Source organism: Tenebrio molitor, chromosome 5 (genome assembly GCF_963966145.1).
Source record: "Tenebrio molitor chromosome 5, icTenMoli1.1, whole genome shotgun sequence".
Taxonomy (NCBI): domain Eukaryota; kingdom Metazoa; phylum Arthropoda; class Insecta; order Coleoptera; family Tenebrionidae; genus Tenebrio; species Tenebrio molitor.
In genome coordinates this window covers 5,124,338-5,142,815 of record NC_091050.1, presented here as the reverse complement: position 1 = coordinate 5,142,815, position 18,478 = coordinate 5,124,338, and the positions used below count along the sequence as shown (strand labels likewise).

The window sequence follows — 18,478 nt, the reverse complement described above, 5'->3', positions numbered from 1 at the left end:
TTACACATTTGGTTTAACCAAAAAGACCTTTATTTTCAGTTAAAAGTAAATAAACAGGATTATTTAAAACGATACGTGCTATTCGGTTCCGATTAATCCTTCTCGTGTAATTTTAAATTTACATTCTTTATTAGGCAAGTCGGGTGCAAAAACAACTTGAAACGTCCGAACTTGACTTCTGAAAAATCTGTTTATATTAAACCGACGAGTAACCACATTACTCCAAGCCAAACCCAGGCATGGCTCTGTAGTATCCGTAACTGGATTATCAGTCACCTGTTGAAACATAATAAATTTTAACAATCTTAATAACCATATTAGCCATACCTGATTTATACAAATAGTGGCAAAATTATATTTTTTTGAAAGTTTATTTAATTTAGAAGTAATAGAAATAAAATCTTGACTTCTACTTGGATATTTGATATCCAAGTTTTCACTGCGAAACACTCCTGCAATGGAATCAATTACAATTAAACCCACGTTTTTCACAGTGAAAAGATGTGGCAAAGTATTAAATAAGCACTTTTTCAACTGCGCCTAGAAAGAAATTCAAAACTTATGTGTTTTTACATTTTAACATAACTTACAATGTCAGCTATGTGTTCAAGAAATATGTTATCTTCAAAGTCTATTTTTACATGGTTTTTATATTTCAAAGAAAATATCTGCGCCAGCTCACTTAATCTTTTCACAGGAAATATATCTTCTGTGCAAATATAAATGACTGATTTGCCTAAACCACCTAAACTCAACGGTAACTGAGTCATTAAAGACAATTGTAAGCACATTTGCGTTTTTCCTACACCGCTGGAACCGACGATTTCTGTAATTCCATTAAGCGGTATACCTCCTCGCATTATTGCATTCAATGCAGGGCATCCTGTACTAATGTACTGCTGGTTGAGCACACAATTTGCTAAAATCTGTATAAAACACTAACTTTTCCCAAAAAATGATACACTACCTGTATAGACTTTTCCGCTTAAAATTATTAAACTAGTTTCTTTTATAACTTCATCAATAGTATTCAAATCTAACTTTGTAGTTTGACATAACTCTGTTTTATTACATAAAAGAATTGATGATAACGACCTTATATTCGCTATAAATACATCCATAAATTATAGATATATCGCTGCGGTATTTCACAAAGATATTCTTACCATCAATTAAAGACTCAAACACATCTGATCTAACTTTATGCTTTAACTTTTCCATGTTATTAGGTTATGAGTGTTTATTTAAATTAACTGCAGTCTAAAAGTTTAAATTTTATTTATAATTAATTAATATAAATTATAATATACAAACAAAGATGTAAGTTGGGGAAGAAGCTTATAAATGAAAATGATACTGAAAAACTTCCTAAAATAAACCATCACAATGCTTGTCTCCTCTCTAACCTATAAATCAAAATAAGTGGGAGAGGGGATGGTTTAAATTTTAAACAAAGAAAAAATAAGAAAAATTGAAAATATGGACAACACAGTATCCACCAATACGACTCATTGGCGCAAATTCAATTAACAGTTAATTTCATTAATATTAAATAAAATTAAAATAACTTCACGTAACATCTAACTTTTACAAGTTGGTTCATTTCAAAGTCATAACAAAACCTAACATAATTGCGACTGAATGAACACATTTCAATCAAAATAAAAAAAAATAAATATACAAGATATCTATACAAATAAGCTATATGTATATTTTATAATAAATACACATAAAATACCTGTGACATTATTGGTAGTGTTATGCTACCCTTAAAATGTAAATGTAACATTGTTAATAGTGGGTATATACATAATTGTTTGCTTACTCTAAAATTATATTCATGAAAATAAATAAACGTGTAAAATTTTTGATTTAGTTAATAAAAAAAAAAGTTAAATTTAGTTATGACTTCTCTAAAAAAGTATGAAACAAACAAAAATTATCACAAAATAATAATGGTTATATTATTATTCACCATAATAAAAGCACAAAACTTCATTTTGCTAGTGGTATTTACATTGAATTTTATGTTAGAGACAAACTGTTTACTAACTATTCAAAAGCACTCGAATCAAATGAACATCATTACTGTACCATACTTAAAATTAAGAAATGGAGTTTACAGAAGCAGTTTTAAATCAATAACTGCAACATGAAAACAAAAATGAGGAAAAATGAAAGGGTCAGTAACAGTATTTAAATTTTTCGAGCAGCTTCATGTATTTTAGTTGATAGTAAAGGGGACTGCTTGCGAAAAAGGAACGTAAGCAGAAATGCATTCCGGTCAATATAAAAATTCGAAAATGCGTCAGGTCAGGTTTATATACATACATATCACATGTCCCACTTTTAAATAAATAGACAAATATACATGTGGCTCCTGAAGCAGCATGGTACAAAATTCACAAAGCCCTTGCAAAACGTCACGGCATTACACAATAAAATACATTAAAAAGGCAATTTAAATATTGAGAAAAAGTATAATGCGGTGAAATTTGTACCGTGCGTAGTACTAAGTGAAGTGTAGCCTTAAAACATTACCTAATACGTGTTAGGAGTGTGTTCGCAACTTTGTGTTATATCAGGTAGATCAGGCTTGTTTTCTTCGTTTTGTGTAGTTTCCACTACCTCTTCCTGAGATTCCTGCTCTTCGCTCACATCTTCTTCCTCTCTTTCCAGATCGGGCATCAATTCTAATGCCCTCTCCAATGTCTTTCTGGCACTATTTGATCTTTCCAAAAAGTAACCGTTCGAACTCTCGTTACTCTGAGCAGGCGGCGACCAAGTACTGTACGCGTACTGAGTACTGGCAGGATACTTTCTTTCCAGTTCGTCCTGTAGCCACGCAACCGACGCTGTCCAAGTTCTTCGCAGATCGGCCTGACTGTTCAACATGAGTCGAGCAGGTTGACATTTGCTGAACAAAGCCACCATACATTTTATGCACTGATAAGCCCTCTTCTGATAATGATTCTTGGCACGTACTATTGTCTCTAGAAGACCCTCTCGTTCTTCAGGAACACCCTTGATCGCGTTGTGGATGCGATGCGTTTGCCACGAATCTTCAATTAACAACACGGACAAGAGAATCTCGATGTGGTGTCGAAGTTCTTGGCAATAAGCAAAAGCGATTTGCCACAACAATTCCGACAAAACTGTTCGTGAAAAATGAGGGTTCTCCCAGGAACAAAACTGGAGCAACTTAATTGCGTCGTCAGTTAAATTGGTGTCCTCAATGACTTTTTTGATATAGCTGTAAAAATACAAATTACTAAAAACTACAATTTATAACCGACAATTTTACTATTCGCATTTTTTTTATTGTATAAAAATCAATCAAATCAATTAGTGCACGCAAAAATAATACGTAATCTATTCAAATCTGCAAAAAATGGCAATGATGTCATTGGACGGAAAGTCATAAAAAGGAAAATGATCAGAATAATTCTTAAATAACCTTTAAACAGCTTATGGATAAACGGTGTTGTTTTAAATTTGTGAACGTTTTAAATTTACCTGGAACGATTGTAAAGAATATCTGCTGCTTGCGGTGATATCGGCATGATGTAATCGGGACACGATGGATCAACATATGGATTAGGTAATATGGGGCCACCCGTACTCGAGTGGCATTTGGAACTAACATCACAGCAACGTATCAAACAAGAAACTAATTGATTTAACTTCCCTAATTCTGTATATTGGTATTTTATTGCAGGTCCTGGGCCCTCGTCCAATGCGACCAACATAAAAGTAGCTGGCACACCCATCTTCAAAAGCTGCGCTTTCTCTTGTATACCTACAACGTTCATTTATAGTACGACCTATCTTGCAAAAAAATAAATCAAAATAAAACAATCAGAGATGTCTACAAATCAAATTAAAAAAATCACAATATCTTTACTTTTTTATAAACGCCTTAAGAACCAAAATAGGTTTGTGTAAATAGTCATTATGATTACCTTGGTTGGCATACATATGAAAGACCGTACAGTAGTGCGGCAGGTGACGGCCATGTTCACTGACTTCCCTTTGAAGAAGTCCTAATAAAGCCCACAACACGTGATCGCTCAGAGTCGCATTTGGGTCGGAATTGTTCAGTCCAGGAGGGCACGGGCATGGACCGTCGTTGATCGAGAAATGTGCCAACAGTACAATTATTTTTATAAAAGCGGACCTAACCTCGTTACTTGGACAACTCAACAAGTAATCGCAGAATCTGTGCATGTGACTGAACAACATGTTGTGGGCAAACCACGAACGTATAGTTGGCGAATATCGCAATTGCATACACAAAACGTCACACCTGTAGTGAAAAAAAAAAGTTTTTTTTACACAATTACGACAAACGATTCGTTTATAATGAAGTATATGAAATTTAATGTTTTTTTTAATTACCATTCCATGGCAAGACCTCGCAAATTCTTCTTGGTGTGCCAACCAGTATGGAAAAGGAAGTTGCTAACCAGCTGAACACTGAGGAGAGTTTGTTGTTCGATCATATCGTTAGACTGGCCCGGACGAGGATTTTGTTGTGCACAACTGGTCGCTAACTTTCTTATAAAAGAAAAATATTCTATCGAAAATTGGCTTCTATGATGAAGAAATTTAATATTTTGTTTTCGTATGCTATTCTCTATGGCTACTGGCATTTTCAGATGAGTTTCTTTTCTATCTGCTAAAAACGATTCAACTAAAACTTGACGGCATATTAGTTTGTCAACAACATTACTTATTTTTAATTCGTTCATAGCTTTGGACAAATCATTTTCTTCTACATCGTGTCTAGTGTAAAATAACATGTACGCATTCCACCACCTTTTTTGTCTCCTGTACGTAGTTCTTTTCAACATGGGGTCAAATACCTCACCCATGTAATCACCACCGAAACATTGCACTTTCATTTCGTCATCCTCGCTCATACGACATTCCGACACGTCACCATCGTCAAATTTGTACCACCTCACTTCACCCGAGGGATCACGATGTCTAATATAAGAATAATAATGACCACCTAACAATGATATGAATTAAAATTTCAAAATTATTTTTAAATGAGATTCAAATTACCTGAAGCTTGGCCTGAATGTACAACTATACCAGACAAGCGATATTTAGTGCAAGTATCGCTTGCGTTAGGATCTAGATCACAGTCTATTATTTCACCTTCAATTTTGGCCAATCCAGAAACTGTGTACGGTTCCATATCTAAATCTCTGGGAAACTCAAAGTAATCATTAAACTTGATGGCACAAACTCTTTCAAAATCATATTCAAATCGCTTTAACTGAATTCCTAAGATTGGTGGTAGTTTTTTAACACACAAACGCTTAACAGTAACCACTTTTTTAGCACATTTTTCACAATAATAAGCATCGGCTCCTTCCAACAATTCACCTAAATTAAAGTACACATTTATTTTACTTTTTTTTAACACTCATTTAATCTAACCTTTGACATACTGCTCCATTGAATCTTGTAAACTGCTGTGATTTCGAATATCTACACTAATCACGCTGAACGGCTCCTCTTTCGAATAGCGATGAGGACAACCTTTACAAATTTTTTGATCTGAATAAGAGCCACCCAAAATTTTGGACATTATTTGTTCATGACCTAGAGTTTTTAACGCTTCATCTAGACTTTCTATAAGCGACATGAAAAATTCTACAGCATCCTGTTGTTCCCGCAGATTAACTGGCTCACCTGAAATAATACTTTACACTATCGACATGAGAGTAATTACGAAATAAAGCAACCTTGAAGTTTAAAATGTCTCCAAAGTCCCCTAGGCACATAATATTGAAGGCGTGAACAGGCCAAGTGACCAAATATAGCTTGTACCTGCTTGAGAATACCAACGTTGTAATCTTTCCGATTATCATCAAAGCAATTGCGGTCGTCAGTACAATCGGCGTCCAATTCCAAGCGCTCTTCTCCGGTAAAATCTTCGTTTGGGTCAGTGGCGGCACCTTCAGCTGCTAAAATGCCTTCTCGAATACTTTCAACCATGTATAACTGTTGCAAAACTGAGTTCATGTAACACGTAGCGCCGGCATTTTTCAAGCCAACAAAACCTTGAAATGGACGCGGACCAATCGCTGGCAAGTAGTCCCATTCTATTATTGCTGATTCAGGATCTTAATTGAAATATAAAAAATATTTAAGTCAGTACAACACTTTCATTTGTAAACTAAACATGTTTTTGTTGCATCGAAATAACATAATTATACAACACAGATAATTACCTGAATAGAACATTTCCGTTAACATGTTGACCAACTGCTTGAAATTTTGAACGCAATTTAAACAGAGGGAAATCAAAAGATTAAAAGCAGCAGCTTGTGTTTGTGGAGTATCGCATATGGATATAGCAGGATCTTCCCCCAGCTGCCCCGTTTTGTTCAGTTGCAACATTAATTTACTGGCAGGGAACAGAAAATCTTCTAACAACTCCTTGATGAAGCTTCCAGTGTCAGCACTACCTAATTCACATTTTTGTTCTAGAGTTAGAAAATGAAGTAGTTCTTTTGTTAAACTCAAATGTCCCTCAATCAAAACTTCATTTTTGTCTCTTGCTTTTCGTAACCAAGCAACTTCTTTGGCTAACAAAGCATCAGCGTTTGGTAAAGGACAACCCGTCAAATAAGCAACATTCACTAACTGACTCAACAATTGAAAAAGTTCGTGTGACGTATTTGCGTTTTCCAACACTAACGTGTCCAACAAAGAAAACAACAAAGGCGTGATCAGCTGAAGGGCCAAACGACTCGCTGCACCACACGTACAAATAATTATCAGCTGCTCTGCTGCGGCGATTCGAACGGCACAACTGGGATTTAATAAAACTAAATCCGTTATAAAGTAAGGCCACCTTTTATCATGATAAAGATGTTCGAGACTACTAGGGTTTAAGACTAGAGCAATGCTGAGCAGTTCAAGAGCTTCTTTACACAGAAGTATTTCGTTGGTGTGCAGTTCTAGAGGTATGTTACGTTTCTTTGGATCGGCAAGGGAATGAAGGACTTCAGGTGAAGCGTTCAGTGCGTTCAAATTATCACTGCTTGCTGCCCATACCAGCCTTAATAATGCCAGAGTGGTGGTTAGGTCCGGAAGCTCCCAGTTTAGTGCCTGACTGAACAGAGCCTGGGCTTGACCTGTGCTGCCTGTTTCCGCAACCATCAGCTGCGAAAGACCTTGAGACAACTTCACCGACACTTGACGTAAAATCTGAACAACAAAAACATACAAATTTTATTTAGAAAGTTCAAATTTCAAAATTCATTAGTCAAAAGCACGACCTGCTGTATTATAACCGGCCTGTTCTTTTCATTAAAAATGCGTTATGAAAATGTTTCCGAGAAAAAGCCAATAACAACACTAAACACAAAAACCACGAACAATAAGGAAAAAATTGATCATTTAATTTCAAAGCAGCAAAAAACAAGGTGTTTTACTTCAAATCCAAAACGTTATTTTAACAAGAAAAATTCTGGGTGACAAAAACTTAAGATGAATAATATCCCCAAAAAGAGCCCGTGTACTAACGCTCTGCGGGGATTACTCAAACTGCACTTTCGAACAGGCCGGATATAATACAGCAGGTCGTCAGAAGCTTACGTGATCCGAATGCCCCGGTACGGTTCTCAATGCCAGTCTAAGATGCATTCCTGGAGTTGTGATGTTTTCACTGTTTGGTTCAGTTTCTGGTGGAGTATGATCTTCACTCAATCTGACAAGTACATGTGCAACAGAAGTTAAAATAAGTTTACAAATTTTTAAAACTACTAAATACGCTGATCTACGGGTAACATTGTCGGCACTTGACATAAAGTTGTTTTTCGTTAACATTTCTAGGAATACGTGTGCTTCACCTGAAGTCATGAAGCTGTATTGAAATTCATAAGTTTTTTCTGACAACGGCTCGATTGCTGGCATCAACATAGCATACAAAACTTCCAAGTTATACAATACCTAAAAAAAATTTCACTGAAAACGGAACAAGTTTCGACATCGTCGACTCACTTCTGCAGGAGTGGCGCTGAAAAACATGTTATCCATAGTAATATTTTGTTCCCCAGGAGTTGTGAATAGAATTCTCAATTTTTCCGTTGTTTCAGTATCACAGGGCATTAATTGTAAAAGTCCATATCCGCTATCTCGTAACGGCGGATATTCTAAAATACTTCCGAGAGCAGACAATTGACAGAAAAACTGAGCATAAACATGTTGTGTTGACATAAGAACGCCCGGTAATAAGTTCTCTGCCTCTATATTTGGACCGTCGTACGGATGCTGAGGAGACGATGTTGAACTATCTGAACTACTGTCTTGAGATGACGCCATATTGGAGTTAACTTGCATTACCTTGGCCGAAATAAGCTAAAATTTTAACTAAAATAGGATACCACAGAACTTTATCACTTTACCATTTTATCTCTTATTGGCATCTGGGACAACAACTTTCGGTCGTCAGCGGGATCTAAAGGTTCGCCGTTAATAAAAAGTTCTAATTTACAATGGACACCAGGTTTGATTCTTCTCAGAATGTGCCTACGTAATGACGCTAAAGTATCGTTAGAATGAGTGAACATTTCCATGTCCTCTACTTGTCGACTGGGGCTCGAAAATCTAACGATGAACGCCAAATGTTTACCCCTGCATGCTCTATACAACGGTAAAATTTTTCTTTCTCCCAAAAAAGCGATATCACATTCACTTATGTATTCATGTAAAACACGCATCACTCTACACATTTTCACAGCCTCTGCTCGAATTCTGTTTTGCATTTGATTCTTGTTAAAATCTTTGTCATTTTCCGACTTTTGCAACACCGTGACCGTATCGTAATGGGCACGTAGCCGGTCGTGACACTCTGTGATGAAATTTTCATGAAATTCCATCTGGGATTGCTGTAATCGCGGGCCCAAATTCGTGCTTACTTCACGTAATAATTCTATGGCCCTCTCGGCGATATCATCTGGACACAATGTGACAACTTTCCAGAGATAATCTAGACCTATCAGATCTGGGTCTTCGGTAAGTAAAGAACGCCGTTTCACTTTAAGTTTTTCAGCCTTCGTGTTAACAGCTTTAAAAAAACGTTCGAAACATTTAATACCACTTTCGGTAAGTAAAAGTGGATCAAGCGTAAGTATATTGTTTTCGAAAAAATCTTTGTTAATTCCTGGATCCAAGTCTGGTTCTTCCCCCATTAATTTTGAAAACCACTTAAAACATGCCTCGCGATCTGTTTGAAAAACTGCATTTTCCGCAAGACACTGCCATATTTGTTTAGCTTGCTCTTTGCACAGCCACAGTTGTCCATCTTTTAGGAGAAATCTGCAAGTTACATTACTTTAAAAATCTTTACATGAATGAAATCAGTTAGCAAAATGTGGTAAATACACAAAAAAAAATAGTGGACACAAAACAATAGTTACTAAATAGTTATTTATACAACTAGTTATGAAAGTCATACTTTTTTTCACGAATTTGCAGATTGATTAACGAGGGCGTAGCCCGAGTTAATTCAGCAATAAGTGAAAAAAAGAGACTTTCATAACGTGTTGTACACACTATTTTCTTTACATATCGATGTAAGTTGAGAAATTTGGTCTAAAAGGATTTATAAAAAATTACAAAAAAAAGGTATGCTTTGAGAATCATCTCCAAGGAGATGGAGTAAAATGATGCAAAAAAGTACTACTTTCACTACGATTTTTCGTGTAAAAAAGTGCTACTTTCATTACGATATGCAAAAAAAAAAGATAATAAGCGTTAAAACAGACATAGAAGGAAAATGCACTTTAAGTGACCTGTGGATAACACAATAACAAATACCACACGATATTTTATTTTGATAATACTACAGTGTGTAACATTTCCTATAAATAAATATGACCAGAATAAATTTTTCTGTGATGTTAATGTTTTTTTTTCAATATATCGGGTGTTATGGAAGTCCACGTAATAAATTTAATCACAAATGGAACTCTACATTTTTTACATGTTGATCTTTTTTTAATCGAATATTTTTTCTACATTTTTCTAACCCCTAAGTTGACACTTCGCTCATGGGATAACCATCAATTGAAACGAAAGAGTGAGTGAAAATGTTTTTGTGCGATAAAAACGTTGCAGTTTTTTGAAGAACGATGGCTGTTCTAATACGAACTGTTTTTACTGTTTTTCATTCAAGTAATTTTTTTTTCGTGTTTCGTTATCAATGGATAACGTTCGACTGTTTTCTCTTTCTTTTTTTTTGCTTTGGTCTTTTGCTTTGTGTTGACTTGTAATTGGGATATACTATTGGTCAACTTGTTCATTAATAATAATAATAATGATGAGAGGGTACGAATTTTAGGGTTCAAAAAATTATACATAATTTTTTTATTTTTTATTTTAACTGTTTCACGTAATGAAATTAGTCTTTAAAAATTGTCAATTATTGTACGTAAATTTCAAAACCACAATTTATTTATGGTAAAATAAATTACAGATTTGTGTGAATTCTTAAGAGATCTCAATAGTTAATACTGCGCGAAGAAAATGATTAGTAAGCAATTATTGTCATGTTGCCAACATGGCTCCAAATATAGTTTGACCATCAATCTACTTAAGGCCAACGCGCACTAAATATATATGTAAATATTTTGCAAAATTTTAATTAAACATACTATTGTCTATTTATTGACAAAATAACAATGACAAAAATAGTCTAGTCTTTTTGTCCGTTTTCATTTATTAAAGTTCAGAATTCCGATTGGTGAAGTGCCTCTTAACTTTATGAGGTTACCTATCTACTTTGGGCGCATCAAAAAGTATTAACCCTTTCGTTGCGCAATCGTTATCTATCAATGCAACGTCAATTCAAAGGTGTGGTACATTACACGTATCACAGGCGTCTTGAAAATGTTATTTGAACAAAATAAGTCTGATTATATATTTTTTGAGTTCTTTCCTAAGAAACATGGACGATTTCCATTTCCATAAAAAAATGAATGTATCATAAACCTTCCATATAGTCTACCGAATCGTATCCACATTAACGGTTTATTTCATTAAATGTTCAGTTATTACTACAAAAATACATACATGACGATCATCAATTGGATAATCGAAATGTTCTCATAGTAAAGCACGTAAGAATCTGCAAAAAAATCTATGCCTTTTTTAAATAAATAATAAAATAGAACATAAAAAATATGAAAGGTAGGTATTTTAGTCAACTGTCGAAGATTTAACAAATTTTGGTGATTTATTATAAATCCTTGCTGTTTTTTTTTTTTTGTGAAAATAAAGGGTATCCAACTGAACAATTCATAATTTTCTTATTCAAAAATTAAATTTAATCGTTTACCTGAGAAAATTCAGTCTTTCTTGAACTTGTAAAGCGTGGCAGTATCTTCCGTCTGGAATATAAGTTTCACTAGTTAATTCGGGTGCTTCCTTATAAAGGTTACGTAGATGATCCATATAACTGGTGAGACTATTTGTAACTAAAATGACGAGTGAATGTTGGCTTTGCAATCTTTCAATAACTTCCTGGCGATAATACATATGATGCGTTCTTTGTCCGTGACCGCCGTTTGTATTTTGTTCATACAGCAAGCATATTTCACGTATCTGTTTTAAAGCAGGCAATACCCACATTTCACCGTTTTTCAACTCATCAACGCACTTATCTAACCAAACGGTTTTCTGTGCATCTCTTTCCTGAGAACAACTATAATCTAATATTTTAACATGCGCTGATAATGCCTGATCCATTATTTCCGTTGGAACATCTTCAGCGTGTGCCAAATTCCAAAACAAGGTCAATACTTTATGTGCCATCACTCCATCTTTATCGTCTTCAGCCAGTCGCCGGATCAGTTCTAAAAGTCGCTCTCTTTGACGCTTTGACGCAGACGTCCAACTGTTTTGAAAACATTCAAAGAGGTGGTCAAGCTGGTCGGCGCTGAAATCCCACGCCAATTTCGCGAGAAGATCGTGAACATTTTTTACTATGGCTTCATGTTTTCCAGCCTGAGCTGCCCAAACTGCGTCCAAATCCTTGAGGCTCAACGCTCTCTCTTTTATAACAAAGCGCAAAATCTTTTCTAATTTTTCGACATATTGAGGTTGATGAAGAGAATCTCGTAAAACTATCTCTAACACGCGATTTTCATTAATCCATTTCTAAAATATTGAAATGAAAATATCATTGTGTATAATAAAATAAATAAAACGTACAGCCATTCTTTCAGGAGTTAGGTATTCTTCTTCTTCAATTCCATGATGTCTATTTGGATAATAACTAACACTAGAAATAACTTTATTGATTTCATTCAGTGCATTCATTTTTCCATTAAAACTGGAAATTTGCAACTGCCTCAAGATCATTGTGAGGCGAAAACCTTCAAGAGTACGAATTAATTCCTCTTGATTGGGAACTCTAGAGGCCAGATTTTTTGAGGATTTAATTATAGCTGAAACTATATCGCTTTTACTTTCGTTTTTTGCTTCTCTTTTTAACTCATCATCTGTTAATTTTTCTAATATGCCAGGAACCATTTCCTAAAATTATGGTTGTAGATGATTTTAATTATAGATTGTGAATACTTACTAAAATGGGTAGAATATATTTATTGATTGTGTGAGGAGTTAAAAATTCATAACATAATCCGAATGGCCGAAGAAGTGCAAATACTACAGAAACACTTAAATTTTTACCACTTTGGAACCTATCTAACAAAAACTGAAATCCTCCCAACTCCCCAAATCGATTGATGAGATCAACTAACCACCCTCTAGGATTTCTTAGATCATTTGAAGGCCTAGCAAACAATTCTTCTTCAGATAAATTAGAACCTGTACCAGCAGTTTCACTCTGCCTTGAAGAATTGAATGTATGAAATTTGTTGTTTGGATTTAACACCATGGCCAACAAATCCAACAAAGGAAACCAGTCATGAGGCAGTTTTGCTACACATAATTCTACCAATTTCAAGCAATTATTGTTAATGCATGCATGAATATTGGCTTTCCAACTAGATACAGCATCATCTGTGAGAATTTTTGTAAAGGATGTGGTAAGACCTTCACGAAAGAACCTCTGGCAAGCTTCTGATCTGGTATCTAGATTTTTTCTTGCTAAATCAATAGAAACTTTCAACAGACATTCTAGTTCTTGGTCTGGCAATACTGGTACCACCCATCTAATATTTGATATTTTTTCATCTAATGATGCTAATTTATCATGAGGAAAATCAGGTTCAGCATTTTCATCAGGTAATTCATCATTGCTTGATTCCGATGGCCCAGGAACTGGACCCTGAGTTCAATTAAAAATTAAGTGACTCAATTTTTTAGGGCTTTTATTAAACTCACTTGTACATCCAAATTTTCTCCTGTAACTCCCTGACCTCTTGTTGCAATAGTCATTATTTATTTTAATTCTATAAGAACATGTCGAGAAAACTAAAACAAATTGACACTATAGTCCAGCATGATCAAATTTTTTAATAGCTGTGTTAAATGGGCTAGATGTTATTTAATTAATTTTTACGCTAGAGGTGCTTGTTATTAGAGAATCTGCATTGTGACAAACGTCAATTTTCCAAAGAAAAATAAATGGGAGTGACAGTAATGAAGTGACTGACAAACTAACAATTTGGACATTTAAATCAACAACTAAAAAACAATGATACTCACCTGTATAAATGTGACCAGAAGATCACGCAGAACTGATGATAAATCAGCTACAAAGACTAATGAGAAACCTCTATGCGAGAGAAATATTATTTATAACTTAAATTTTTGACAACTACGGGGAAAATCCACCGGCATACACAAAATGGCGCCCCAAAATTAACGATTAAAATTATTCTAAAAATATCACTCACTTTCGAAATAAATTGTTAAAATAACCGTAAACTTGTGCACACCAATCTATAATGCACTCTTAAAATATGATAACGTACACGAGAGAAAATCTTGATTGTTGACGTACAGAACTATTTTTTGCAGGCACGTCGTGATTTTGCAAATACTGATACCACTATTACAACACCAAAGTTACTAAAGGAAGAGTGCTTTGAAACTTTTTTTGAAATGTATAAAACAACATTGCCAATTCAACAAAAATTCCTGCCTCCGAAGATCGAATTTTTTTTCAAAAGAAAAAATCACTACATTGTAAAAAAAATATTAATCAGACATTTAAAAAACATTCACAAATAATCGGTAATTTAATATTATTATGACAGACTTTAAATGGTTAAATCGTTAAATTCACCCAAAATTCAGCTTCAAGTGAACTTCTAAATTGTGCTTTGTGCCGAATTTTAAATTGTGACGTATGTTTGGAGTGGAACCTGTTTCTACGACGTTGGGTTCTAACCTTACTTTTTTTATTACATAAAATTCAAAATTAGTTTATATGCCTATTTAATGTTTTAAGATGAATAATTCAAAATCTGCAGATGTAATATCTGATATGCAATTAACTGAATGTTGTGATATTTGCGGAGAGAAACATCAAGTTCAAGACTGTGAATATATAAAAATTGTAAAACATGTAATTTGTTTTTCAGGTATGTTAAAGAACTAGTAAATATCATTTTTTTCTTTAAGGTCCCTGACAATCCAATACCATCAAGAGCAAAGCTTACCCTACCAAATTTCTTAGAGGTACAAGTTTTATGTGATGGCTCGTATTCTGTTATAACAAAATCTATTATCACTAAAGGTACTAAATTTGGCCCCTTTCAAGCAGAAAAAACGCAAAATTTGGAGCCTTCAATTTCATTTCCATTAAAAATTTTCACCCAAAATGAAAATTCTGAATATTATTTAGACACTTGTAATGAGGAAAGATGTAACTGGATGATGTATGTTGGGTCTCCTGAGAATCTTGAAGAACAAAATTTAATTTGTTACCAGGTTAGTCAGTTTCAAATAATTTTTAAATTAAAAGTTTTATGTATGTAATTATTAAAGCATCAGCTTGAATGTTTCCTAGGCATAATAAATTAATTTAGATTAGTACATGTCTGCTAACTTGCAAAAAATAATTATTAGCTCTAGTTTTGAAGATGCAGTATATGTCACTCCTCACTCATAATGAGTAAAATTTTGCTCTTTGTGTGAGTTCATATTAGGTTTAATATGGCAAGGTTTATATTGTGACACTATATACAAGAAAAGACAATCATTCCTTCCTAGAAGGAAAAATGTCCAAAATAATCCTTTTGTTGAACTTAAAAAAATTCTGTTACTTTTGTAAGTAATGAAAAGTTGAGACTTCTAAAAAAGTTAATCAAGGCCATGAGTTTATTTTTCAAGTTTTGACATTTTTCATTTTTAATAATGTAAATATTTTTTTCTCAGGAAAAAGGAGAACTTTATTATGTAGCAATAAAAGACATTCATACTGGTGAGACCCTTAAAGTGTGGTATTCTCCCTACTATGCTATTAAAATGAGTAAACCAATATTAACTGCCAAATGTGATACTGATGATTCTTTAAAAAACGTGGGTATGTTCTAATTATGTATAAATGAAGTTGGAGTCAACTAAGAGAGAACATTAAAACATTGTATCTTTTTTAAATATATATGTAATAGATTCAATAAGTTAAATGAACAAGGTGACAATATTTATTTTTACCACCTTACAAAAAATTATACATACTTATGTATTATAATATTTCTTTACTTCTCTTTATAACCTATCGCGTCATATGCAACGTCCGGGAACGTAATAGTTTTTCTTTTTCATGTGACACTTAATTGCGAAATAATTAGTTAAGTACCAGAGTTTGGTATTTTCGTAATTTTTTATTTCACATTTTTGTAGAATATCAACCAAATGCTTGATATTAGAAACAAAGTCATGAAAAAAATTATCTTTTAGTTTATAAAAAAAAAAAAATGATTAGGGGAAACTGTGAAATAGAAAAATGATCTATCTCACAAAAATGCTATGTAATTTGTTTAAAAGTGGAAGAAAAAATTATGTGTATAGTACTAAGCAAGTAATTTTGTCCTAAAAATTTTTAATAACTAATTACAAGCAACAATGATTTTGTAATGCGGGTATTTCATTTGCGTGTGAAATAGAATACTTACCCTTACACTCTCATTTACAAACCTTATCTGCAAAGCATACATTCATACTTGTTTTATGTTTCTTTTAGTCGGTTCTCAAACGGTCTTTTTGTTATAAACAAGACAATTAACACTGATTTTTTTAACTTTTTAAGACATTAACAGCTTAATTAAGAAACAACAAAAGATAATGGAACGTAAGGTGTGGACTTGCAAATTTTGCAGTCAGATTGAAAATAATATTGTCTCATTTGCAAGACACATATTGAAACACTACACCGCCCAGCATAAAAAAATGTGTGAATTGTGCGAGAAAACGTTTGGATCAAAAAAAGTAATTCCTGTATAATTAGTGTATTAATGCGATTAATAATATTTTTAAGAGTCTGAAGAGTCATCTGAAAATTGTTCACAAAATGTATTTTTCCACATCACAACCCAAATCATCAAAGAATGTTGAATCGACAATTAACGCACCCTGCAAAGACGTCGCTCTTGGTGGTCCTCTATTAAACGATATGTTTACGGACAGTTCAGACTTGCAACAAGCTGATTTGAACCAGTTTGATCTCAGCATGGACAATCAAAATTTGTTGCTCGATAATGACAACTTAATTGTTGAGAATTTACTTAGTGAAAACGTAAAGGATTTGGATCATTTTAATTTTGAAATAGATGACGGGCAAAAACAGTTCGTATGTGACATATGTCTTAAACAATTCACGAAAGTGAAGTTGTTAATCATACATTTGAGACATCATACAGGAGATTTTATGTGTTATAAATGTCTTAAGGTTTGTTACTACAGAAAAAAAAATCTGTTTTCACGGAGATCATTTCTTTTAGATATTTTGTCGCAAAGAGAATTTGACGTCGCATATTTGCAACATTAGTTTTTACCATAAGTGCACTTTATGCGACAGAAATTTTACCCAAAGAAAATATCTTTCTCGTCATCTGGAAGCTGTACACAACAAAAAATTTAACTGTGTATCGTGTGGTAAATATTATTATTCAAATAAAGAATTATTGGAACATAATTGCAGTAAAATTCCAATTGTCGATAAAGAAAAATTTATCTGTCCTATTTGTGACAAGCACTTTTACCGGGACATTTATTTAAGAAAACATTTGAGAAGACACGGAGCCAGATCATCAAAAACATCAAAATCAGTGGGGGTTACTTGCGAAGTATGTGGACTGTTTTTAAAGAAAAAGAATTCGTATAATTTACACAAAAAAAAGCACGAGGAACCAAGTCATACATGTGAGATTTGTAACAAAAAATTTTACAGGCGCGATTTGTTAAAGGAACACGTTTTGACTCATCAAGTTTCCACACCGGTTTGTATTTTAATCTACAATTGATATAATTCCCTATTGGTTATTTTTTTAGGTTGAATGCTACATTTGCCATAAAAAATTTAAAAACAAAAAAATTTTAAGTTGTCACATCAAGTATCATAGTGACGTCAAATCTTTCAAGTGTTCGATTTGTGATGCTGCCTTTAAACGCCGTCCAAGTTTAAATAGACACTTAAAACATGAACACAAAGACAATAAAAGTAAGAATTCGACTATTGAATACTACAATTGTCCCGTATGTCATAAGTCTATTAAGTTACGAAGTTCACTACTGCGACATTTAAGGAAAGTACATTCTGATGTTAACAATGTGGACATAAACTGTATGAAACCAAAGCTATTTATAAATTCGTCTCGAGAAAAAATCAAGAAAAAAGGTAGTGCTGGTAATAATAATGAAGGACAAAATGAAATCGTTTTTGATAAAGTGGAAGCTAACAGTGTTCAAGTTGAACTGGACGATCAAATTAACAGTTTGCTAAATAATGCCCAAAATAATTCAACAATTCAGAAACATGCCGTACAAAGTTTAGTTGAAGAGTTGGACATTGATGGGCAAAAAGATGAGAAACGATCGAGAGAAGTGTGTTTATCCATTCCTGATTTAACAGACACCTATCAAGAGATCACTCTAGGTAAGATTTCTGTCTTTGTTGATATGTATAAGTTGTTTTTTTTTTTAATTAGATAAAAACGCATATATATTAGAAAATGGGACGATTGTGCAACCGCAGGGAGATTCTGAGAATGTGATTATATATGTCCTAGACCAGACATATTAGTATACGTAGTTAAAAAAATTTAAATCATAAATAACGGACTTGAATAGGATCGATTAATAGGTAAGATCCTAGGATAAAAAATTTCCATCGGATTGACTACAAGAAAATTATAATGTCTGGAGAGAATATTTACGTAACTGTTGTAACTGATGTAAATATACATATGAAAGTTATATTTAGTTTCATTTATTGCCTCCCTTATTAGAAAAATCATTTTCAATCTTGTATTGACGCCAT

The 18,478-nt window shown here is 33.5% G+C and overlaps 3 protein-coding genes across 7 annotated transcripts; 1 reads left to right on the top strand and 2 right to left on the bottom strand.

Moving 5' to 3' along the window:
* Nucleotides 1-7: 7 nt before the first annotated feature.
* LOC138131393 (DNA repair protein XRCC3-like) lies at nucleotides 8-1,432 on the bottom strand. Of its 2 annotated transcripts, none has more exons than XM_069048374.1 (6): nucleotides 1,315-1,432; nucleotides 1,167-1,260; nucleotides 968-1,105; nucleotides 591-919; nucleotides 328-540; nucleotides 8-276 (listed from the first exon to the last, which is right to left on the bottom strand). In XM_069048374.1, exons 2-6 carry the CDS (start codon nucleotides 1,219-1,221, stop codon nucleotides 79-81), a joined length of 933 nt encoding a protein of 310 aa, XP_068904475.1. In that variant the 5' UTR covers nucleotides 1,222-1,260; nucleotides 1,315-1,432; the 3' UTR covers nucleotides 8-78. The 2 variants fall into 2 exon arrangements, with proteins under 2 accessions (XP_068904475.1, XP_068904476.1); XM_069048375.1 differs by having other exon boundaries at nucleotides 1,311-1,408.
* On the bottom strand, nucleotides 1,262-14,047 carry faf (ubiquitin carboxyl-terminal hydrolase-like faf). Of its 2 annotated transcripts, none has more exons than XM_069048335.1 (17): nucleotides 13,699-14,047; nucleotides 13,375-13,464; nucleotides 12,611-13,318; nucleotides 12,238-12,561; nucleotides 11,363-12,183; nucleotides 8,430-9,342; nucleotides 8,026-8,382; nucleotides 7,621-7,974; nucleotides 6,249-7,230; nucleotides 5,760-6,140; nucleotides 5,452-5,706; nucleotides 5,071-5,397; nucleotides 4,733-5,014; nucleotides 4,399-4,678; nucleotides 3,963-4,306; nucleotides 3,517-3,799; nucleotides 1,262-3,253 (listed from the first exon to the last, which is right to left on the bottom strand). In XM_069048335.1, exons 2-17 carry the CDS (start codon nucleotides 13,426-13,428, stop codon nucleotides 2,542-2,544), a joined length of 7,377 nt encoding a protein of 2,458 aa, XP_068904436.1. In that variant the 5' UTR covers nucleotides 13,429-13,464; nucleotides 13,699-14,047; the 3' UTR covers nucleotides 1,262-2,541. The 2 variants fall into 2 exon arrangements, with proteins under 2 accessions (XP_068904436.1, XP_068904437.1); XM_069048336.1 differs by having other exon boundaries at nucleotides 4,399-4,675.
* A 125-nt stretch (nucleotides 14,048-14,172) lies between these two features.
* Nucleotides 14,173-18,414, top strand: LOC138131382 (PR domain zinc finger protein 15-like). 3 transcript variants are annotated; one of them, XM_069048360.1, is made up of 9 exons: nucleotides 14,484-14,563; nucleotides 14,620-14,676; nucleotides 14,735-14,928; nucleotides 15,376-15,523; nucleotides 16,250-16,428; nucleotides 16,478-16,888; nucleotides 16,941-17,438; nucleotides 17,491-18,094; nucleotides 18,147-18,414. In XM_069048360.1, exons 3-9 carry the CDS (start codon nucleotides 14,872-14,874, stop codon nucleotides 18,239-18,241), a joined length of 1,992 nt encoding a protein of 663 aa, XP_068904461.1. In that variant the 5' UTR covers nucleotides 14,484-14,563; nucleotides 14,620-14,676; nucleotides 14,735-14,871; the 3' UTR covers nucleotides 18,242-18,414. The 3 variants fall into 3 exon arrangements, with proteins under 3 accessions (XP_068904459.1, XP_068904460.1, XP_068904461.1); XM_069048358.1 differs by having other exon boundaries at nucleotides 14,173-14,563; nucleotides 14,620-14,928; XM_069048359.1 differs by lacking the exons at nucleotides 15,376-15,523; nucleotides 16,250-16,428 and having other exon boundaries at nucleotides 14,173-14,563; nucleotides 14,620-14,928.
* Nucleotides 18,415-18,478: the final 64 nt, after the last annotated feature.